Source organism: Heptranchias perlo, chromosome 7, assembly GCF_035084215.1.
Source record: "Heptranchias perlo isolate sHepPer1 chromosome 7, sHepPer1.hap1, whole genome shotgun sequence".
Lineage (NCBI taxonomy): Eukaryota > Metazoa > Chordata > Chondrichthyes > Hexanchiformes > Hexanchidae > Heptranchias > Heptranchias perlo.
In genome coordinates, this window is record NC_090331.1 from 72,929,727 (window position 1) to 72,954,261 (window position 24,535).

The 24,535-nt window shown below is 41.0% G+C and overlaps 1 protein-coding gene and 1 long non-coding RNA gene across 4 annotated transcripts; one reads left to right on the plus strand and one right to left on the minus strand.

The window, feature by feature from the left end:
* Positions 1 to 24: 24 nt before the first annotated feature.
* On the minus strand, positions 25 to 18,495 carry idh1 (isocitrate dehydrogenase (NADP(+)) 1). 2 transcript variants are annotated; one of them, XM_067987887.1, is made up of 9 exons: positions 18,363 to 18,495; positions 17,158 to 17,297; positions 13,114 to 13,405; positions 7,488 to 7,593; positions 6,593 to 6,770; positions 5,993 to 6,144; positions 5,444 to 5,584; positions 2,667 to 2,829; positions 25 to 1,296 (listed from the first exon to the last, which is right to left on the minus strand). In XM_067987887.1, exons 2-9 carry the CDS (start codon positions 17,280 to 17,282, stop codon positions 1,203 to 1,205), a joined length of 1,251 nt encoding a protein of 416 aa, XP_067843988.1. In that variant the 5' UTR covers positions 17,283 to 17,297; positions 18,363 to 18,495; the 3' UTR covers positions 25 to 1,202. The 2 variants fall into 2 exon arrangements, with proteins under 2 accessions (XP_067843988.1, XP_067843989.1); XM_067987888.1 differs by lacking the exon at positions 17,158 to 17,297 and having other exon boundaries at positions 18,363 to 18,479.
* LOC137323871 (uncharacterized) lies at positions 18,034 to 24,535 on the plus strand. Of its 2 annotated transcripts, XR_010963459.1 has the most exons (4): positions 18,034 to 18,325; positions 19,761 to 19,884; positions 20,072 to 20,162; positions 21,507 to 24,535. It is a non-coding gene; the product is annotated as an uncharacterized lncRNA (long non-coding RNA). The 2 variants fall into 2 exon arrangements; XR_010963458.1 differs by having other exon boundaries at positions 19,761 to 20,162.

Sequence of the window (24,535 nt, forward strand, 5' to 3'; positions counted from 1 at the left end):
ACACAAATTCTCTCAGGAGGAAAATGTTTTAAAGTAAATTTTATTTGAGTAACAATGTTCTCATGAACAATTATACATTAACATTAGTAAATTATCTTTAGCAGGTTTACAAGAACAATTATTGACAATTATTTTACAAATGTGAAAATAGACCTGAAGTCATCAAAGCCTAATGGGGACAAAAAGTTTATCCTTCGTTCAAAATACTCCTTCATTTTATACAAGAAACATTAGCCTCGAGAGAATTTTAACTGACTTAAAAATTTAGGGCTAGAATTTCCATGGGTTTCCCTACCGATGTTATGGCAGAAGAGTGGGAGAATCCCTGCAGAAATTCCAGGCAAAAATCATCATCATGAAGACCTTTTTTAAGCCACTTAGGTTACAGCAAAAGGAGCACCCCATAGCCAAAAGTGCCACCTGTGGACTTAAAAACTTGCCCAGAACTTCCTGATCCTAGGAAACTAAGCAACTGGCTGGGAACTTATCATTTTTATTTGTTAGCAGGGTTTGTCAGAGTAGCAGTCAGTCTTCACTGGTTCTTTTGGAGCTAAATCCCTTCTGATATCACTAGAGTGGCATAGCAACCAATGGCCTCAACACTGGTAAGAAAATTGTTTTCTCCTAAGGCTAATATTCTAAAACAGGAGAATGCTTTGAACAAAGAGCATTCCCCTCAGTCTTTCCTCCCCTTTAAGTCTTAAAAACTGCAGTACATATGATGAACATGGACTGAAAAAAGACATTACATTCATTAATACCTGAAAACAATTCAGATTTCTACAAGTTGTGTGTAGCCATTAAGAGTATTATTAAATGGTGTCTTCTGACTGGTTGTATTGGGGTATATACATGCCACCATTTCAAAAGTAATGGAAGTGTCATATTGTAAACATTACACTTGATTATTTAGCAATGAATACTAAGTAGTCTCAGAAAATGCATCAGTTAAAAAGTCATGATCAAAACCAGCAGCAACTTTTCCAACTGCTCAAAAATAGTATGTAACAATGAGTGTTCCAAGTTTTATTACCTGCTAAATACAGTGACGCCCTCAATGCAAATTTAATATTCAGATTATGGCTATCAATATAAAAGCTAGATTGAGTTAAAGTTTTTTTTAGACATTCTAGTATTCAGTATATTAAAGAGACCATGTTTAATAATGTAGTGTACCGTCTACATTGCATACTTAGACAGTTTTAAAGCTTATGTGATGACACATGCTTCAGTTTTAGATTTTCTGCAAGCTTGTCCATGAATTCAAAGGTGTTGAGATAGTCAGAGCGTTGCACTCTTCAAAAACAAAACAAAATTAGTGAATTTCAATCAAGAATTAAACTTGTAATAAGAAATGCTCACAAAAACTAAGTATTTATTAAGAAGCCAGTTTGACCCCTTTATAAAAGCTTGATCTCTTTCTAATTCACATTTGCCTACAATACATTTCCATTGATGCTATTTTAGTACTTATACAAAATTTTCAAGTGCACTTTAAACCAGTGATAAAGAATTTTGACAGAACAATGTATAGGGAGTTAAAATTTTAGATGAGGGGAGGATACTTATTTATGAATTAAGATGGTATTATACATTTCCAACTTATGGTTACCAAGTGTTAAGTTTTTATCCTAGGTATTTTCTTGGGTTCAGTGTAACTGATCACTCGTGGACCTCGAGTTCCCTATGAACCAGAGTGCCTTTACCTGTCCAATATCTAGGTAAATGTAGCTATGCCTAGGAGTCAAAGAAAAAACCCTTATAACTATACTCCAGTTTACAGGAGATATATATTCTTCCTATTGAAGTTGAAGAGGAAGAAGAATAATATTGGACTGTGATTCAGGCAATAAACCACCAGACAAATTTATTGAAAATAAAACAAGTAAAAGAACAGTACTCAATACAAATGTATTTACAGTAACTAATCTCCTTAAGGTCAAAATCCTTTCAATCCTTTATTTCTTACATGGTACCCACTACCATAAGAGTCTTAACCAGAGTCCTCTGACTAGAGTCAAACCTTAGTGGCTTCAAGACTGGCTAGTGAGCTGAATGTAGGCAGCCAAAACTAGACCTACAACCTGCAGGTCTTTGGCACAGAATTATTCACCAAGGGTCATGGCCGACCTGCTTCACATCTGATTAAAGTCTCCGACACAGGTATCTTTACCAATCAAATTTTTTACTTTTAAAAAGATACCCAGGATGTCAATTTATATAGAATGTATTAATTGAATGGAGTGGCTTGTTTCCAAGATACCCATTAATTTGTTTGAACCACTTTGCTTAACCTGTGATTGCAGGAACTTAACACTTGTCTAATCAACTATCAAGGAAACTTGGGACAGAATATGGTTTATGGCTCTGAACTGAACAGACGTTAATATATTTAATTGCCTTTTGTCCCAGTAGGAACAAGTTAGAAGTGCATATTGATACCATCAGCAGATCAGACCATAAAGTATATTCTCTGCTGATTTATGAATTGGTACACAGTGCTTAATATTAACTATGTGTGCACTGTGACTGGCAGGAAAGTTAATTAACAATCCAAAATAGATTTTGTCACACCAGGAAAATAAGTGAGTAATAGATTTACAAGAAAAACTCAGCATTCCTTAAACTGAATGAGAATGTTCGCCCCAAGTAGTGTTTATACTTACTTTGGTAGACCTTTGATACATGCAGCCAAATCTTTAGTCATGAAACCAGACTCAATAGTTTCCACACAAACTTCTTCTAACAAGGTACAGAAGTTCTGCAGCGCAGAGTTGTCATCCAGCTTTGCTCGATGGGCTAGTCCTCGAGTCCAAGCAAAGATGGAGGCTTTAAACAATGGGAGGTGAAGAGACTTTCATTAAAACATTATGTACAAAAGGGCAAGAAAAGTCCTTTTAACCAAACTTATGCTTCAATAGATTGTATTTATTGCACCATTATTATAACATCTTAAATACTGAAAAACATCCTCTGGTGTTTCACGGTTTACAGAAGGAAAAATAAAAAAGGAACGGCTGCTGAGCTACGGTGGAAGAGTTAGGAAAGGTGACCAAAAGTTCAGTGGAAAGACAGGTTTGAACGTGGCTTTTAAAGGCAGGAGAGAAATAAAGAAGCTGATGATTTTAAGGAGAGAGTTCCAGATAATAAGGCTAAAGCAACTGAAGGCTCTACCATCATTGATGGTTGAAGCGAGGGGCATAAGGTTGGAGAAAGTTGCAAAGATAAAGTACATGAGACCATGGAGGGGATTGAAGATGAGAGCAAGAAGTTTAAATTCAAACCTTTAGGAACAGGTAACCAGAATAATTCAGCATGGATAGGCAAGCAGGGCTTAGTCCGGACAGGGGTGATGGGCGAGCAGGGCTTACTGCAGTGCAGGACAGTATACAGGCAGATGAATTTTGAATGCATTGGGAGGATGGGGGACTAGCAAGGAAGACTGTGAAATCAAGTCTGGCAGGTGTCAAAAGTACAGATAAAGGTTTTAGTGGCAGTGAGTGAATTAGTAGCACAGGCAGAAGACATTGTGGAGATGGAAGTAAGCAGTCTTGATAAAGGATAGGATAGGGGGTTTGAAACTCAGCTCAGGTAGTAAGGAATTTGTGAAGAAGCTGTGGAAAGTAAAGGGCGAGGATAGTTCAGTTAGAGGAAGACAATGTGGGTTGTAAGGGAGACTAGGAAGTGGGCAGAGATCTGAGAAGTGGCAAGGATATGGCAATATATTATTTATAAAATTATAAAGGGCTTTGATAGTGATTCGAGAAAAAACATTTCTTGGGGAGTCAGTTACAAGGAGTCATCAATTTAAAGTTGGCATTAAAAGTGTGAAGGGGTAGGAGAAATTTCTTTAGCGGGTTGGTAGAGTGTGGACTGCTTTGTTTAAGCAGAAAATGGTTAAGGCAGCGACCATTGCCACTTCTATGGGAAAGTAGATACAGATTTGAATCAGAGGAAGATACAGGACTGAGAGGAGAGAGGAGGGCAGTGGGATCAGTTTTGGATTACTCTAACAAAGATGACAGACACAAATGGCCTCGTGTGACGTAAATGTCAATGGTTCTAAACTTGAACAGTTCTATATTACCTTACATTTCTTAAAATTTACAATTTACAATTCACCTATCTGGTTATTAACTGATGAATTTTATGCTTTTTTCTAAACATTGAGCTTCACACAAGACATGGTATCGCCCACAAACTTAAATACTCATTAATTTGACTATCATTAATTTGAGAACAAGATCCTGGAGCATTCTGCTGGCCACACCTATCCCCAGTGTAGTGGTTATGGTAAAAGGACCAGCAACCCAGATATCCTGAGTTCAAATCCTACCAGGGCAAGTTGTGGATTCAATAAATTTGGTAATTTGTAGTCTAGCACCAGGAAAACAAAATAACCATGAAAGCTGCTGGATTGTTGTAGAGACTCATCTAGTTCACTAATGCCCTTCAAAGAAGGGAACCTACCATCTCTACCTGGTCTGGTCTACACATGACTCCAGTCCCACACTATGTGGTTAACTATTCATACCCTCAGGGCAACTGTGATGGACAATAAATGCTGCCTTGCCAGCATTGTCCACATCCTGAAAACAAATAAAAATAAAACTACCAATCATTACCCTTTGTTTCCTGTTATATAACCAATTTATTACCCAGTCTACTGTGTCTTTCAGCTGCCTAGGCCCTAAGTTCTGGAATTCCCTCCCTAAGCCTCTCCATCTTCCTTTAAGATGTTCCTTAATACCTACCTCTTTGACCAAGCTTTTAGTCACCTGTTCTAACATCTCCTATGTGACTCAGTGTCAAATTGTGTTTGATAACGCTCCGGTGAAAGCGCCTTAGGATGTTTTACTACATTAAAAGGTGTTATATAAATGCAAGTTGATGTTGTTGTCTTCATAATCTTTTAGTTCCAAATCTTATGAGACTCTACGATTTGCTTTCTGAAAGTTTAAGGGGATGAATTTCCGCGACGCTTCTCCCCACTCGTCTGCTACAATTTCGGTGGATGAGCTACAGAAACTCCGGTAAAATATTTACATTGTATCCCAGGGTTTCCACAGCTCTTCTGCCCAAGTTACAGTGGATGAGTGGGAGTGGGAAATTTACCCCCTAAATATCAAATATACACCACATTACCCAAATCTGCATAACCTGCCTTTCATAAAATAGAAATGATTTGGAATTATTGCCGTGACTCCTATTATCTCTTCCATGATGAAAACTTACTTCTTATCAAATAAACTATACTACTTGCAGAATGGGAATTGTGGGTTTCTATCAAGGACTAATATCAAGTAATGTAATCTGGAATATGTTCCAAGGCAATACCTTGGGGCTGCCTTGTAACACAATGCACTATCGTACATCAAATAAACAGACTGGCGTTTACTTATAATTAAATTTGTATAAGGGAGGCAAAGCAAAAGAATTTTACCAATTGGATTGGTTGAGGTTTCCTTGCCCTGCTGGTGCATACGGTAATGACGTGTCACAGTTCCATGGGCAGCCTCAGCTTCCACTGTCTTGCCATCAGGACAAAGCAATACACTTGTCATCATTCCCAGTGAGCCATATCCTGCACACAATTAGAAAAATGTTTTCTTTAAAACACAATCAAAATAAAGGAATCATATTTCAGTACAGGAGTAGTTAGCTTAAAAAAATAGACTGGAGTAACAGTTTCTAATTTTCTTAATCTCTACTCAGTGTCCCTATTTGACAGAACTAGAGGCAATCTTCTCTCAATAATTCTTGAATTTTTTGGCAAATTTGACGAGCCATTTCTTCATCATCTGCTGGGCAATCTGGTATTGTAAGAACATTTCTGAATTTGCAAAGTATTTTCAACTTATTCTGATGCAGAAATGTCAGGTCAAACTGTACAATATAATCTATAAATCCATTATCAGAATTAGCTGTTTACTACACATTATCAAGCAGAGCCTAACATATAGATAAATATAGCTGCTACTGGCAAAATTACCTTGGGCAATAGAATCGGACTGCACATCACCATCATAGTTCTTACAGGCCCAGATGAAGCCTCCCTCAGATTTTAGTGCTTGAGCTACCATGTCATCAATTAGTCTGTGCTCATACCAGATTCCTTTGGCTTCAAATTGTGCTTTGTATTGTCTGCAAGAGAAAGGAATTCTTTAGTTACAGAACAATATTTCATGGTCTAAAACAAAGACATATCATTAGCCTTTCTTCTTACCTCAACAATTGTACCATAAAGTCAAGCTTTCCAAATGTTTAAATTTACACTGCCCTCCTCTTTTTAGGTTCCCAACTATTGTCTCCTGCCACTGCGTTTCTTCCTTCAGTTGGTAGGGCTAGCCAGTCTGGTCCACAGACATCCTTATGGCTCAATGCCATAGTGATCACATCTCTTGTTCACTAATCAAGGAATGACATGAGCGAGTAATCCTCAGCCCAAAGAGCCCATCCTCTTGCAACTGAAGGAGTTTCCAACAGCAAAGTTTCTTGCAGGAACATAAAGTAATGAAGTGGGAGAGAAGTGAGTGGGGGAGGGAGGGAAAGAAAAACAACATTTTTGAAATGGTTATTTTAAAAAAGTTACTTTTCATAGATTTCCTGGAATATGTCCTTGAATCTTCCATCATATCTCTTTAGTATGGTATTCTTTGTGCTCATGTATAACGGCCAACCTTTAGCAAGAGCTTGCTGGAAGGAGCTATGAGCAAAGTCCCTAATAGAGGAGTCAGTGTTGTACATTCCCAAAGCAACTCCTCCGCCATCTGTAACAGAAAGCAAGTACTGTGACATTGGTTACCAAGCCACATAACTACATATACCAAAAGTAGCATTTTGTGTTTGTCATAATGTACTCCAATTGCTTTTAAATCTTAACACCTATTATCAAAAGCACTCTTTGATTCCTAGATCCTCTTCCCACTCCTATCCTGTTTGCAAGTGTAAAAATGAACCCAACTTATATTCATGTACCAGTGTTGAATTTTCCTTCCATTCCTCCAGAACACTGGTGACCTAACTATAAACCTAGCTTATAATCATGAGCTCTTCTCAATTTGTATGCAATCATTTTTTTCTTGCTTGCTATATAGATCCTAACCTACCCTAAAAAGGAGTGTGAATTGAAACTCTCCTATACCTTTCTAAGTCTAGCCGATACAGCCAGTAGATCCATGCCAGTAATTAATATGCGTAACCAGGTTACCCCTGTCTCTATACAATGTGGGGTGAGGGGGGTTCTTCCAAAATTTAAAGAAAGCACAACACAGCACACAGGCAATGGTGCTGCCAGTGTAAGCTGTTTGATGCAAACATATAAAAGTGTTACTGAATATGTCTCTGTTATTGGCCAGCTAAGCATTAACAAACTTGAGGTCTAACATAGTCTAGTCAACTTAAAGCATCACTTACCATGCATAGTTCAGAACATGTAAACATACTAATTTCATAACGCATGCATCTGCAAATCATGCAAACTTTACCTGTAAAGTTATGAACAGCATAGGTGACAGGCTCACCACCATTATCAGGTGTGTATTTGATTTCAACTGTTCCAGGACCAGGCACAACAAAATCTGTAGCTCTGTACTGTGGACAAAAAGTATAATATTTGTTACTAAATTTGAACCAAAAAGATAAATGTTTACACTTAATATTCTGCAAACCACATTCAGTGGGAGGTTTAAATTTAGCATTCTTGTACTACTGGAACTAAAGTTCATCAGCCAAAATCCAGATAGAAAATAAACAATTATATAAGCACTTTACAAGTAGTAATGTTACAGTCAAAATGGCATTATGTTTTTATTTGCTCTTTTTCTGTTTCATTTTCTCCCTGCTGAAGGCATTAACTTCTTGTTGGAATACAGTTCCATGGTGTCAGTTATCATCTGGGATCTCACCCATGTGGCTATTATTTATGCCTGAGCTTTGACAATGAGTGTCAACAGTCTTTTCAATTACAGGGGCAATCACAGCTGAGGCTGATTCTGTCATCATTTAACGTTCACGCGTGCACTTTGTTAATTTAATGTAAATATATGTCTGCCGTGGAAAAACTGATCCCAAGTCTAATATCAGGATTGCAAATTACCAGGAGTAACAAAAAAGAGAATAAAAACATCACTAATTCAAATCAACATTTATGATCCTAATTCAATTGTGCATAGCATTAATATTTTGAAAGCTGTTTTAAATGGTTTCTAATCTTCATTGGTGATCCAATTTTTGACATCAAAAAGCATATTTTCTTTGCTGATGCCAGCTACAATAACTCTCCAACTGAAAGATAGCCAGTGACCTCATGATTACAGGTGGATAGGGATAGAATTGTTCAGTGCGCAAAAAGTAATGTATGATTTTCAGCCCTGAAAAGACCATGTCAATTCTGTTTAGAAAATTGACTATTATGTTGTGCACCCAGCTCCACTCAATAAAAGTTGAAAATATTCAGCTAATATCTCTTTTTAGTTATTCTATTGATTCATGGACAATATTGTGGAGAAATTTACCTTTCTTAATATATCATGATCTCAACATGTGAAGAATTTTCAACTCCACCTTCTGATCAAATCACTTAATCCCCTGTTCTCCAGAAATGTATCTAGTAGTTTCTTCAATCTATTTGTACTATTTGCATCAATGCCCTGCTCTAGTAATATATTCCATATATTTATTATCTTTTGTGCATCTCCACTGGCCATTCCCCAACCAACATGATAGAAATTAGTTACTATGAGATTTACGTGAACCCACATCCTAGCACTCTATCATACAGGCTGTTGTGTGCTGGCACATCAGCACAGTTCGGCCTTCTTTCTGATCTCCTTTCTCTCTGTGGCATTTCTTAGTAAGCATTTCTCTCAGAAAGAAATCATGCTATGATAGAAATGCTTATCCATAGTCTATAGTATTGTTTAAATTAACATAGGCTGCCTTTGGAAAGGTATATTTGACTGACCCAGTGGAACTGATCAGCCAGGTGTTTCTCAAATTCATGAATGTCTACACAGGCCAAAAATGTTATCTTTGTACCACAAGATAGGTTTGGATGAAAAATAACCTTTCAACCTATTTGGTCTCTTCTAGAATACATTGTTTCTAAAATGAGTCCAGTATACTAACCTTAACCTTCCTTCCTTCCTATCAGCCTTTTCAACTATTAATCACAATGAAAACAAGAACAACAACTTGCATTTGTATAGCGCTTTAATGTAGGAAAACATCCCAAGATGCTTCACAGGAGCGTAATAAGATGAAAATTGACACCAAGCCAAAGAAGGAGATATGACAGGTGACTAAAAAGTTGACATTGTCGCCTCCTTTTAAACCTTACTACCCAATCTCCTTCCTCCTGTCTTTACCTACTAGCTGCTAGTAAGTAAAGATTGGAAGATGGAGATTAGGCTTGCTTTCTGCTCCAATCCTGAATCTGTCCAGCTGGGGCATCTCCCCCAGTACTTTTACTGCTCCATGATTGTGTGACTTCTGTGCCACTCAGTACTGTTTTTTTCAGGTCTTCTCACATGCATGCTGCATTATGCCCTTCAATGACGTGCACATGGCTGATATATGCACAAGTGACACCACGACCTAAAGCCTGAACTCAGAGAATGTAAATTACGTAGTGAGAAAGAGGAAAGAGATGAGCTAAGTAAAAATATGTGGGAAGACAGAAACTGAGCAAGTAAAAGGAAAAAGGGTGTGATAGAGAAATAAGGAAGCAGGGAGAAAAGAGAGAGTGATGCAAAGTATGGGGGAAAGCAAGGAAACAGAAAATTACAGGGAAAGAAGCAGTTTAAGGGTGAGTATTTTTTCTTCTATAAGTATACATGGGAGACCAACTAATATTTAATTTAAATTATTGTACAACTTTTAGTTTATGTGTAAGATCTGCTGAAATTAGGCTTGTATAAAGACTAGGATTCACACTCTATATAAAGCTGTGACATCAATCACTGGATTAGTTAACCCTCTTCACCTTCAATTTGATTGCATAATATACAGAACTGCTTTGCAAAGCAAAGTTCACATTTGGTTTCACAATTCTATGGGCACACTAGGATCACACGTTTACTGACTTTGACTTTGCAACATTGTTTGCAGATTAATTCTGCATGCATCTCAATGCAACCACTAAATGGTGCCACTTTGTACTTCTACAAAAAATTATAAATTATATAAATTTATTTTCATATTGTGCAGTCTCTGCACTGGTATCCCTAGTCCCTGTATGTGGACAAGGGCTAAGGACCAGATATCCGTAAAATAAAGGGAGCAAAATGTTTACCAGTGACTTCCAAAAGCAGATGTTAATTACTCTTAACAGGCATCATCCAAAAGGTGTTAAGTATTAAGTGACCTCTTGTTTTCAAACATTATCCAAAACACAGTATTTTCTTGATAACTTTACAATACAATGGCCACACATACTTACAAGATAAAGATGAAGGACAGCACAATGGAAAGTGAGGACGGGCAGAGGAAAGAGGAGTACTTTCAGTATAAACCACCCCTCTGCTCTTTTCATATAATATGGGAATATATTTTTTACCATGTATGTCATATCACCCTTTTTATATCAGATAATGAAGCAGTCCGTGCCCACATGCAGCAAGACCTGGACAACATCCAGGCTTGGGCTGATAAGTGGCAAGTAACATTCGCGCCAGACAAGTGCCAGGCAATGACCATCTCCAACAAGAGTCTAACCACCTCCCATTGACATTCAACAGCATTACCATTGCCGAATCCCCCACAATCAACATCCTGAGGGTCACCATTGACCAGAAACTTAACTGGACCAGCCACATAAATACTGTGGCTACAAGAGCAGGTCAGAGGCTGGGTGTTCTGCAGCGAGTGACTCACCTCCAGACTCCCCAAAGCCTTTCCACCATCTACAAGGCACAAGTCAGGAGTGTGATGGAATACTCTCCACTTGCCTGGATGAGTGCAGCTCCAACAACACTCAAGAAGCTCGACACCATCCAGGACAAAGCAGCCCGCTTGATTGGCACCCCATCCACCACCCTAAATATTCACTCCCTTCACCACCGGCGCACCATGGCTGCAGTGTGTACCATCTACAGGATGCACAGCAGCAACTCGCCAAGGCTTCTTCAACAGCACCCCCCAAACCCGCAACCTCTACCACCTAGAAGGACAAGGGCAGCAGGCATATGGGAACAACACCACCTGCACGTTCCCCTCCAAGTCACACACCATCCCGACTTGGAAATATATCGCCATTCCTTCATCACTGGGTCAAAATCCTGGATCTCCCTACGTAACAGCACTGTGGGAGAACCTTCATCACACTGACTGCAGCGGTTCAAGAAGGCAGCTCATCACCACCTTCTCGAGGGCAATTAGGGATGGGCAATAAATGCTGGCCTTGCCAGCGATGCCCACATCCCATGAACAAATAATAAAAAAGACAATTTAATTTTCCTTCCTTTTGAGAACCATCATGTTGGCTGCCCTCTGACACTTGGGGGGTGATTTTAAACCCCAAGAACGGGTGGGCTGGGAACGGGTGGGAGTTGAAAATAGTTGTTTTTTGGGTCGCGACCGCAACCCGGCTTTATTTCTGGGTTTAACGTTGGCGCGTAAAAGTACAGGATTCCCACTGGGAATGCAAAGTTCAAAAATTTTGCGGTTGTGACCCAAAAAAACAACTATTTTCAACTTCCACCTGCTCCCAACCCACCCGCTCTTGGGGTTTAAAATCACCCCCTTGGAGTGGTTCCATTGCCTAACCCAGTAGTCAGTGTTTCAGACTGGCCCGGTTGCCAATCTGGAGGCATCCAAGGCAGGAAAAGCAAATACAAGTGTTGAGTTTTTCTTAATTGGGCACCTCCAGATTTACATCCATGCCAGTCCAAAGTACTGAGATTTAACTTAGTCAATGAAGATATATGGAATGCTCCCATAATCTAGGTCATCAGAGCAGCTCCATATGAGAAGAGAATCAAAAAGGCAGGTATCCATGGGCAGGTAGGATCCCCCCTCATCCACACAATCAATAAATGAGTATGTCACGTATTGAGAGTACTCCAACTCTCCACACTTTCCTTCTATTTTATTCAGTACAGGCAGGGTTGCAGTTATTTTACATAGTCAAGTTTGATCTTGGATGAAATCCATATTATATGCATTAACCGGTCTATCTCCTATTTAGGTTATAATTTATTACCAAATCTGCAAAGTAAAACCCATGCAGAAAAGAAAACTTGCATTTATATAGTGCCTTTTGTGACCTCAGGACATCCCAAAGAAAAGATAGATCAGTGACAATATATCAGAAAATATTTTAAATGATTGGACTGGCAACAGACCTATTTACACTGGAGACTGGAAACTCACATTTGAATGTTCACTTAGTTACAGCAACTTGCTAATATCAGTGCAGGAGAGATATTTGTACTCATCTTTACTTGAAATAAAACATTTGGATCAAAGGTTTTGCAGATTAATGTGACCCATATAATACTGTTACAACCAAACTGAAGCTCCAAATACTTTACTACACTATCATTGACAGTAAATCATGACTTTAGTTCCAGCACAGTAAATGAGACAGCATTGCTGCCTCTCTAAGATCTAGGACCTACTTAAAAAGATATTTTTTGCTGACACTCTGGCTTTGTGGTTATATAAAATATTGCCACTAGAAGCAGGGGCAACCATGTTTTCTGGCCACTGGAAGGTTGAATGGCTCCTTGAAGTAATTCTTTTAAAGATGGGCCAACAAAAGGAAACAAAGGAGGAGGGTCAAAAAGTTTGGTCTGTTTTCAATAGCTGGTTACAGTGAAGCATTGGCAGAAACTTCGGAGCAACTGCTGCATGTCCTTCAACCGATGTTGTTCAAAACACTAAATCAGGTAACAATTCAAATATATTCAGTTAAGATCAACAGGGTCTTAAAAACCTATAAAACAAGCTTAAAAGATTTTACCTTTTTCAAGGATTCTCAAAATAACATTCTAGGTCAAAATTCTTTTAGAAAGGGACTTAAAAGTACTATTAAAAAATTACTTGGCTGTATTTTGTTCTGCAAATTTTTAAATATGGAATTTCTTTTTGGATACTGTGATTTCAGCTTACTTGGTCACCATATGCATGACGTCCAATGATGATTGGCTTGATCCAGCCAGATACCAGTCTAGGAATGTTCTTACAGATGATCGCTTCTCGAAACACTGTGCCTCCAAGGATGTTGCGGATGGTCCCGTTGGGTGATTTCCACATTTTCTTTAACTTGAATTCCTCCACTCTGCCCTCGTCAGGGGTAATGGTGGCACATTTTATTCCTACATTATATTTTTTAATAGCTTCAGCGGCATCGATGGTCACCTGGTCATTAGTAGTATCACGCTGCTCAATTGCCAGGTCATAACTTAAATTTAAAAAAAAGTTAATTCAAGATTCTATTCTTAAACAAGATCAGTTTGAAACATATTTGATATTGATGTTAGCATTTTCTAAAAAAAAATTCTGTATTTCTCCTCTGAATGTGCACCTAATTAAAGAATGTTATGGTATCATTGCTCCAATAAGCTATATGCAGGACTGTTATGAATTCATGAAAGAGAACTTCTCCTATGTCTATTCAAAAGTGACTGGAGTTTCTGGTTCAGACTGTGAGTTAATCCAAAAACTTAAAACTAAAAGGGAAATCTAAAGGAACAGTCTCATTTTGTATCCACAAATTAAAGGTCATCCCGTTCGTTCCAAAGTCTCCTGGCGCATTCAAGCTGTTTCTCCAAGCCCCAGGTTTCAGCATAAAAATATTGATTTATTATAAACATTGATTTTGTTTATACTGCTAAAAAAATATTTTCTGTAGCACAGAAAGCTTCCAGAATTTTTTGTATGTGAAACAGGCAATTTAAGCTCTTCTTGGGCAGAGCAGGATGGCAAAAAAACCCTGAAACCAGGAATTATTAGTGCAAGTTGATTATTTTAAAATTACCATTACTTGGCTTTCCATCTTGTTAGTCAGTAATTAAATGTGAATGCATTTATACTTTTTCACATAAAAGTATGAAATTTAATAGCTGAGCTACTGCTAGTCTGCAATTAGGCTGCTTCTAAACATCCAGTTTACACTCACTGTGTAAATCCATGAATGCAGTTTCTGCTACTCTCACTCTCTTGCACTTCATTCAACTTCAATCATGCCTCCTTTGCTTTCTCCTATCAAGAACAAAGCTTTTTTTTCCACTATCAGACACATATTAACTCACTGCAAACAAAGTACTCGCATCTACTATTTTTTTAAAATGGAGAATGCATCTCTTATCTGATGAGACATCAGTTATCCCCCTCCCAGAGACTGGCCATTTCAGGTCTCTGCTTGCACCCTGAGTCACTATGGCAATTTATGTTGCAGTGGCTCCATTCCTTTCAAGGTGCTTAAACCAGCCTGCAGGTTGATCCAGAGGTTCTCAAACCACAAAACTATTAGCTAGCAGATATTATCTTATTCTTTATTCTAAACGAGATAGAACAGAAGGGTGCATTTTGGATCAAAATTGCTCCCTTCACCTTTCCCCTCCTTTTACTTGAAAGAATAATGGTAAAACAGTGGGATGAAAATCACTTACAAAAATAAACCAAGGAAAACATTAAAATAGAGAGATAGTAACAAAACTTAATGCTCTATTACTCTCGGCCATAGTTTTTTCTGCAAGCAAAAGATGGGTGCAAATAGGCTCAATTTTCTATTATACAACAACGTGCATTTATATAGCACCTTTAACTTAGTAAAACGTCCCAAGGCACTCCACAGGAGCGATATAAAATAAAATTTGACACTGAGCCACATAAGGAGATATTAGTACAGGTGACCAAAAGTTTGGTCAAAAAGGAGGGGAGAGAGGTACAGAAGCAGAGAGGTTTAGGGAGGAAATTCCAGAGCTTAGGGTCTAGGCAGCTGAAGGCACGGCTGCCAAAGGTGCAGCGATGAAAACGGGGGGATGCACAAGAGGCCAAAATTGGAGGAGGGCAGAGAGCTTGGAAGGCTCTAGGGCTGGAGGAGGCTACAGAGATAGGAAGGGGCGAGGCCATGGAAGGATTTGAAAACAAGAATGAGAATTTTAAAATCGAGGCATTGCTGGACTGGGAGCCAATGTTGGTCAGCGATCACAGGTATGATACAGAGTACTGTTATATCATTATATCATTCCTATCACGCATAGGAAGAGGTTAAAAAAAAATAGGAGAAAGAATTTATACTTATAGTGAATTCAATGTTGTAAAGACAAACACAAACAAACCCTTGCATAGTTTTGAAAATGAAGAAATTATAATATGCACCAACTTCAACAGAAAGCACTATTCCTCCTTCTTCCCATTCAAAAAAAACTCAAGCATTTTTCAAGAGGAGATACAGAACAAAATCTCCAGAGATTCATCTAACCACAATTCCTACAGCATTAAAAGGCAGCACTGTGTTGCATAAAATCTCCAGCTTCAACTTTCACCCAGTTCCAAATTCTTCCCCCAAAGGCAAATTCTGAGATTAGAGAATCCTTATCTGTTCTCTACCTTACTATGGCAATAAGCACTTAAAAAGTTAAAAGCACATTTTGCAAAATAACACTTTCCATTAATTTCTACCATAAGAACTCATTTAGATTGTGTTTTACATCCAAAAAATAGCTCAACTGTATGTTTGTTACCTTAGCCGGGGTGGGGGAGGGGGAGGGAAATCAAGGCTGAATATACACGTACTAAGGTCTCTAAATTCATTCCATCTATAACAAGCAGCCTAACTGACCAGCCTTATAAATGTTAGTCTCCTCTTTCATTTTCACTGGCTATTGGCGATCCAGTTCATAGAGACAGCAGGTTAAACCCAAACTCTCGAACGTACACAGTAATTACACAACACTCTAATTACCAATAATCTACAAAATGGTGAATGTTACAAATTTCAATTTAAAAAATTAAAAGACAACATTTTTTATTTTGTTTCAACTTTATTTTCTGGATTTCCAAAGAGTTTTTCAAATACGTCCATAAAATAAGTGAGAGTGCATCGTCATTATCAAATTTTTTGTTTTAAAAGTCAAGCAGCTGCAAAGAATCATTAGCACACATTAGCTAAACATTCCTGCGAGGCACAGGTTAATTATACTGATTAATGGGAGCCATTTGCTTATAGGGAAATTATAAACCTTTCTACTCACCGGTTAATAAATTGACACACCTATTGGGTCAATTGGTGTGGTACTGAGCTATATATACCCATGTTCGAGCCTTGGTTTGTATAGAGTTAGCCAAATGTAAACCAGGATAGTGCAGGGTGGGTGGGGGAAGATACAGACATTACAATTTGCTTTAATGTGGCCAAGTTAGGGAAAGAAACACATCAGTCATGACCTACTCCTGATTTCTTTCCAGTACCCCTTGCTGGAAGTGTGCCATGTGTGAATGTCAGTGGAGAATAGGAAAAAAGCTCAGCTGTAATGCTCCCAACTGTAATAGTTCCAGAAAATACCATCTGGCTTGGCTCATACAGAAATACTTGTCAACAGCTTTGAGGCAACTATTACCTGGGAAACCAAACCCATCAGTATTTATCACCCTCAGCAAAAGTGTAAGGAGACAAAAATTAAGGAAAAAAACTTTTATTTAAGTACATCTGTCTGGTATTTTATAAGTTATCTAGCACATATTTGGAGAGTTCTGGAAACCCAGCAAGGCAACTTAATACACACTCAAAAGTAAACATGGCATAGTTTGATATTTATTGACTAACTCCTTTTAATTTAATTTTGTTTGGAGTAATCGCTGAACCATACAATAAAAAGGAGTTGAATCATCACTAAGTAAATATTTTCAGTAACTTGGTGATTCAGCAATTTTTGAAATTTCAACTCAAAGTATGGTGAGTATATTAACTCAAGTGCACCAATCAGCATTCCCTGTTTTATGAGACAGAGGCAGAAGAAAAAAATTGATTGCCTGAAAATATAGCAATAATTTTCATTTTAGTTAAGTTCAAAAATATCAATATGGAGGAATTGAAGAATTATTTTTTAAACAAAATGTGGATTTTATTCATTTTCTTTTTTGTTGAGCCATTAAAAACAAGCTCAATTAATAAAAGCTACATGTTTTTAATGTTCTTTAAATTACAACCTGTGTAGGTCTATCTCCATATAGGGGAAGAGGAGTTTCTCTTTGATCAGTTCCCATATAACTCTGGTCATCTCATCTCCTTTCATTTCCACCACAGAACCAACTTGGATCTTTTTGGTTGACATTGTTTTGTTTAGCTTCTGCAGAGAAAAAATAGCCATTAATGACAAATGAACCCATTTAGAGTTGTTTTTCTACTAACAGTAGCATACAAGGACGTGAATCTATGGGCTATTTCCTAAATGTAGGTGTTGTTCTAGCCTTGATCCTTGACAAATCAGGTCTCAAATTTCAACAGCTAAATTTCACAATAACGCCAAAGAATTTAGCAAGGTGGAACTGACACGCTGAACAGGTTTGTCGGATCTCATAAATCAGGTCACCTGAGCTCCAAAAACTGGCGTTACAACTTCACACCTTTCCACTTCATACTAAGTACGATGCATACACCCACTTTAATGATTTTAATGCGGATCTGCCTCAGTCTGTGTCCCGTCACTTGTCAAACGTTCATCTGTCAGTGACTCTAGATGATCACATGAAAAAAAAATCGTTTGGATCATCAGTTGATATTAGGAAATATGAAGATAAGGGCAGTAGAGCCGACATTGCCACTGCAATTTCCCACGCCGTGAACTGTGTCCAGTCGATTTTAAACAGCCAAGTGACAGGCAAACGACCAAAAAATGCAAAAAAAAAAGCACGCTGACCTAAAGATACACATTATTCCAGATTAATGGTTATTCTCGAGCTAATCACAATATTCCCCATACAACCGTCTTTTTGCCTGTCGCCACTTCTTTCACAGATCTTGCACTTTGCACCAATGAGTCATTCCCCCATTGCAATGCTACGTGCGTCCTTTGGGTGTGCCGGGAAACGCACCTACAATCCATTGAATGGGATCGAACCGGGAACGGGAGGAAGCAACTCGATCACAACAACAAGCAGTACAGCTCAAGGTCAAAACACAGAAGATGACAGGAGTCGTTACATTTTAAATCCCCGCATGAATCATCAGGAAAACAGGGAAGCCACTTCTGGGTATCACCAGCAGTTCCTCTCCTGGCACAGCCGCAGATCTGGCACAAAGACAGCAATTCATCGCCAGAAGTTTCGACCTACTTTAAGTCACATCATTTCCAAACGACACGGCACCAAAATAAGAGTGAGAAGACCCACTAGCTTGGTGTAAAATTCCTCACCTGTTTAAGTCAATGTCAATAAGGGGATTGCGGGCTCTCGCTGATCGCTGCTGCAGTCGCCGTTTACACAATTCAACTGCGGTGACAGCTCGAGCTCGGTGTCTCAACCCGAGCAGCCTCGCGCGTCACGTGATCCGCGCCGTCCAATCAGCGGGACGCAAGGCGGGGTAGCGTTGGTTTGGCCAATTGGGACGCACCACATCGAATCAGCGAAGCGTTCTGAGTCGGGAGCCAGTGGAAGGCTGCGCGGGTTGGTGCTCGAGGGAGGGCGGGCGGTTGGTGCTCGAGGGAGGGCGGTTGGTGCTCGAGGGAGGGAGGGCGGTTGGTGCTCGAGGGAGGGCGGGCGGTTGGTGCTCGAGGGAGGGCGGGCGGGCGGTTGGTGCTCGAGGGAGGGCGGGCGGGCGGTTGGTGCTCGAGGGAGGGCGGGTTGCTGCTCGAGGGAGGGCGGGTTGCTGCTCGAGGGAGGGCGGGCGGTTGGTGCTCGAGGGAGGGAGGGAGGGAGGGCAGTTGCTGCTCGAGGGAGGGCGGATTGGTGATCGAGGGAGGGAGGGCAGTTGGTGCTCGAGGGAGGGCGGATTGGTGATCGAGGGCGGGCGGGCAGTTAGTGCTCGAGGGAGGGCGGTTGGTGCTCGAGGGCGGGCGGGCGGTTGGTGCTCGAGGGCGGGCGGGCGGTTAGTGCTCGAGGGCGGCGGTTTCAACAGACGGATAGCATCGCCTTTCTCACTCTGGGTGCGATCGAAGAGGGAGTTGGGTCAAAAGGTGGCGCAAATTGTGCCGTTATTTACGGAGCTTTCGTTTGGGGAATGCACCTTGAGATCCCAAGTTTTGCTGTGGAGAAATTACTTGTCAAACATTCCTGACAGGAGGATGATGAATGGGTTAGGCCGTATTTTTGCAAAAATCAGCTCATTTTGAGTAGCATGTATCAGAGTCCTGATAGCGCTGGCCATGGTCCTGCTATGCTGATCTCATCCAATGGTCTTTATAGATTTTAGTAAATATTAATCTCGTGATCATCTAGAGTCACTGACAGATGAACGTTTGACAAGTGACGGGACACAGACTGAGGCAGATCCGCATTAAAGTGGGTGTATGCATCGTACTTAGTATGAAGTGGAAAGGTGTGAAGTTGTAACGCCAGTTTTTGGAGCTCAGGTGACCTGATTTATGAGATCCGACAAACCTGTTCAGCGTGTCAGTTCCACCTTGCTAAATTCTTTGGCGTTATTGTGAAATTTAGCTGTTGAAATTTGAGACCTGATTTGTCAAGGATCAAGGCTAGAACAACACCTACATTTAGGAAATAGCCCATAGATTCACGTCCTTGTATGCTACTGTTAGTAGAAAAACAACTCTAAATGGGTTCATTTGTCATTAATGGCTATTTTTTCTCTGCAGAAGCTAAACAAAACAATGTCAACCAAAAAGATCCAAGTTGGTTCTGTGGTGGAAATGAAAGGAGATGAGATGACCAGATCAAAGAGAAACTCCTCTTCCCCTATATGGAGATAGACCTACACAGGTTGTATTTTAAAGAACATTAAAAACATGTAGCTTTTATTAATTGAGCTTGTTTTTAATCACTCAACAAAAAAGAAAATGAATGAAATCCATATTTTGTTTAAAAAATAATTCTTCAATTCCTCCATATTGTAAACAATTTTACAACACCAAGTTATAGTCCAGCAATTTTATTTTAAATTCACAAGCTTTCGGAGGCTACCTCCTTCCTCAGGTGAACGATGTGGAAATGAAATCCTCGAAATGAAGTCGCATTTATAATTCACAGAACAATGCTTGGTGAGTACAGACAGTTTTTTCAACTGCCCGTTGCCAAGGCAATCAGTGTGCAGACAGACAGGTGTTACCTGCCAGGTCTCACAGAATATACAAATCACCAAAAAAACAACAAACAAAAAAAAACAGAGATAGAGAGGTAGAAACATAGAAAAGACAGCAACTGACCCGTTATATTAAAAACAGATAACATTTGTTCGCTGGTGGGGTAACGTGTAGCGTGACATGAACCCAAGATCCCGGTTGAGGCCGTCCTCATGGGTGCGGAACTTGGCAATCAATTTCTGCTCGACGATTTTGAGTCGTGTGTCTCGAAGGCCGTCTTGGAGTATGCTTACCCGAAGGTCGGTGGCTGAATGTCCTTGACTGCTGAAGTGTTCCCCGACTGGGAGGGAACCCTCCTGTTTGGCGATTGTTGCGCGGTGTCCGTTCATCCGTTGTCGCAGTGTCTGCATGGTCTCGCCAATGTACCATGCTCTGGGGCATCCTTTCCTGCAACGTATGAGGTAGACAACGTTGGCCGAGTCACAGGAGTATGAACCATGCACCTGGTGGGTGGTGTCCTCTCGTGTGATGGTGGTATCTGTGTCGATGATCTGGCATGTCTTGCAGAGGTTACCGCGGCAGGGTTGTGTGGTGTCGTGGACGCTGTTCTCTTGAAAGCTAGGTAATTTGCTGCGAACGATGGTCTGTTTGAGGTTGGGTGGCTGTTTAAAGGCGAGTAGTGGAGGTGTGGGGATGGCCATAGCGAGGTGTTCGTCGTCATTGATGACATGTTGAAGGCTGCGGAGAACATGGCGTAGTTTCTCCGCTCCGGGGAAGTACTGGACGACAAAGGGTACTCTGTTAGTTGCGTCCCGTGTTAGTCTCCTGAGGAGGTCTATGCGATTTTTTGCTGTGGCCCGTCGGAACTGTCGATCGATGAGTCGAGCGTCATATCCCGTTCTTACTAGGGCGTCTTTCAGCGTCTGTAGGTGTCCATCGCGTTCCTCCTCGTCTGAGCAGACCCTGTGTATTCGCAGGGCCTGTCCATAGGGGATGGCCTCTTTGACGTGGTTAGGGTGGAAGCTGGAAAAGTGGAGCATCGTGAGGTTGTCCGTGGGCTTGCGGTAGAGTGAGGTGCTGAGGTGCCCGTCTTTGATGGAGATTCGTGTGTCCAAGAAAGAAACTGATTCTGAAGAATCAAGTGATGGACTGGGGTTGACAAGAAATTGTCAACCCCAGTCCATCACCGGCATCGCCACATCATTCCTCCATATTGATATTTTTGAACTTAACTAAAATGAAAATTATTGCTATATTTTCAGGCAATCAATTTTTTTCTTCTGCCTCTGTTTCATAAAACAGGGAATGCCGATTGGTGCACTTGAGTCAATGTACTCACCATACTTTGAGTTGAAATTTCAAAAATTGCTGAATCACCAAGTTACTGAAAATATTTGCTTATTCAACTCACCATGAGGCTCTCCATTGACATGAAATTGATGGATTTGCACTATAAATGTGAAATAATCTTGACGCAGACATTTAGGGCTGGTAATTCATGTCGCAATAACCCTGTCAAAGATGTGATTTATGATCCACGCATTCAAGCACTGGAAATCTCTACTGCAGATACAGCAATTGTTTGTAAGAGTCTCTGAAGCCTAAATCTGTCTCTGGAATCTGTTTTTGTTAAATTCATCTGCCATCAACATTCCTGCAACTGCTTGAAGGTGATAATTTCCAGGACCCAAAGCTCTTGTGAGACTCAGAAGAGGGCGAAAGAAGTAAAATGGCTTATCCACTTGGAATTCCACTGTTTCTGCTGTTAATCGAAAACCTGGAAGAGGAGTGCAGAGAACAGGCCTGCAGGGTGAGGCACCATGGCCGGAAGCTGACGAGGATGAACTATTATGGCCCCCCCAGAGAGTCTACAGGCAGATGTCTTTTGAGATGATATCAGAGGAGCTCTGTATGAGAAGGCTGTGCTTCAACAAGGAGGCAATCGGCCACCTTTGTGTAAAGATGACCTGCAGCCATGGTCTACCTCCCACAGGGCCTTGTCGATGGCCATGAAGGTAACCTTCAACTTTTATGCATCCGGTTCATTTCAGGCAGGCACTGGTGACATGTGTAACATCGCCCAGGGCTACATGAGGGCCTGCCTTCAACAGGTCACAGATGCCATATTCCATAGGGTATCTGACTTCATCAGCTTTGATATGTCCCCAGTGCAGCAAGGAGAGAGGTCCATCGCATTCCACAGAATCGCTGGCTTCCCCAGAGTGCAGGCGGCCATCGATGGAACCCACTGCAGATTATAAATCTTAATGTAGAGCATCGGGGAAGTGCTCATGATGCCTTCGTCCTTCGACACTCGAACTTACATGACTTATTCGCCAGGGTGGGACAAGGAAGTGGATGGATTTTAGGGGATAAGGCATACTCGCTGAAGCCTTGGTTGATGACACCCTTCCGCATCACCAATAATGCAGCACAGGAGCGGTACAACAGTGCACACGTGTGTACACGCCAAGTAGTGGGAGAGAACAATAGGGGTGCTGAAATCACATTACCGGTGCCTGGATATGTCAGGGGGTGTTTTGCAGTAGTTGCCTAGCAAAGTGGTGAGGACTGTGGTGGCATTGCACAACTTTGCCCTGCAGTAAGCACTAACCCATAACCTGGCAGATGAGATCCCAGTGGATCTAGAGGATCCAAACCTGGATGGCGCAGGAGCCATGGAAGGCACGGCTGTCGTGGGTAGGCCGGCTAGAGAGCAGCTGGTGGCTCAGTCATTCGGATACGGATAGCAGGAATATGCCTCCTACAACAATAGCATTAAGAGTAATTAATAAAAATAACTATCAATAAATAACACAACAACAATAGCAATGTGAAATTATTTACATGACCAGAAGCCTCACAGGCATGTGAGTGAGACTGAGCGGGAGGAGGTGGACTCTGCGCGAGAGGGGCACCCTATTCCCTCCTACACCTCGCCCCATTACGTGCACAAACTCTTGTGCCAAGGGCACGGCCTCTTCGTAGGGCCTGTTGGTTGGGATCAGGGAGTTGGGTTCCTGATGCTGCTCCAAGGAGACATGGGGAGCAGGTGAGCTGCAACTACTGACAGCTGTTGGCTGCATCACTGGAGGATCATCCTCAGCAGCCAGGTCCTGCAAGGCCTGTGTGTCTGGCACTAAACCTGGAGGGGTGGAAGGAAGTAGTCCTGGCACCTGCTGCCTTAGTGTTGGTCATCAGCATGTCCTTCATGGCCCTGAATTGTCACTGTAACGGTTGCCGCTGCAGGGGGGGCATACAGGTATCAGCTGCAGCACAGTGGTACTTGCTACGAACACGTCAACATCCCGTGCAGCAAGCTGGCAACAGTTACCCCACAGTTTGATTGAGGAGCCTTATCTCCTGGTGCATGGACCCAAAAGATTGCAGGTACCTGTCATGCTTTTCAATCAACTTGCTTCGCATTTCTGGACCACCGTAGTCCTCCTCCCAGTTGACCTCATGCTGGCCCTGATGTCTACCCCATCTTACAGGGGACCAGGATGCATCTCCCAGTGGTCCCTCATTCCCCCTGACAGGTCGGACTCAGACTGCAAATCCCCTCTCACAAGCCCCATGGCAGCAGCTTCATGGTGTTGCGCTGGAAAAATAGGCTTGTGAACAGAAATCCAAAACCTCCAGCCTCCCCTTACCTTACCTGATTATGTATGTATATATATATATATATATTAAAGAATGATTAGCCACATTTAGGTAGCAGCAAAACATGATGGGATACTTGACCATTATGGGAGCAGCTTGTAACCCACACTGTAAAAGCTGACAAAGGCAGGTTTGTTGGATTTGTGGCTACCACCTCGCTTATCTCCAGAACACACTAGGGAAAGTTTATCCAAAGCGGAAGCCGACATTGTTTATCCTAATTAGCTCACTTCGGATGATTAAGGGTGAGCGGTGGATGTCTCCAAGGTTACCCCAGCTCAAAAGGGAGTCAGATAGGAAGCAGCTGCTCAGAACTCTGAAGACCCTTTGTGTAGTTTCAATGTCTGGGATTTGTGTTTATTCATAAGGGTCCTCCTCAGGAATGTGAGATGTTTAATGTCATGGGACAACCCAAGGTAGCCCTGACAAGTGAGTGGCAGGCTATACCACCTAATGAAACCCACTGTAGTTACGTAGACCTGTACCACCTTCCACAGCAGGTGGGTGTTGCTTATTGAAAGGTATAAACATGCTTGTAGTGCTGACGTTCCTTTGAGAGTAGTCACGAGCTTGAGGAAGCTTGCCACTCTCCCTTTGTGCACAAGGTTTTCTAATAAACTTTAACTTGGTCAGCAGTTCCGTCTCCGTCTGGTTTTGCTCCAAAAATT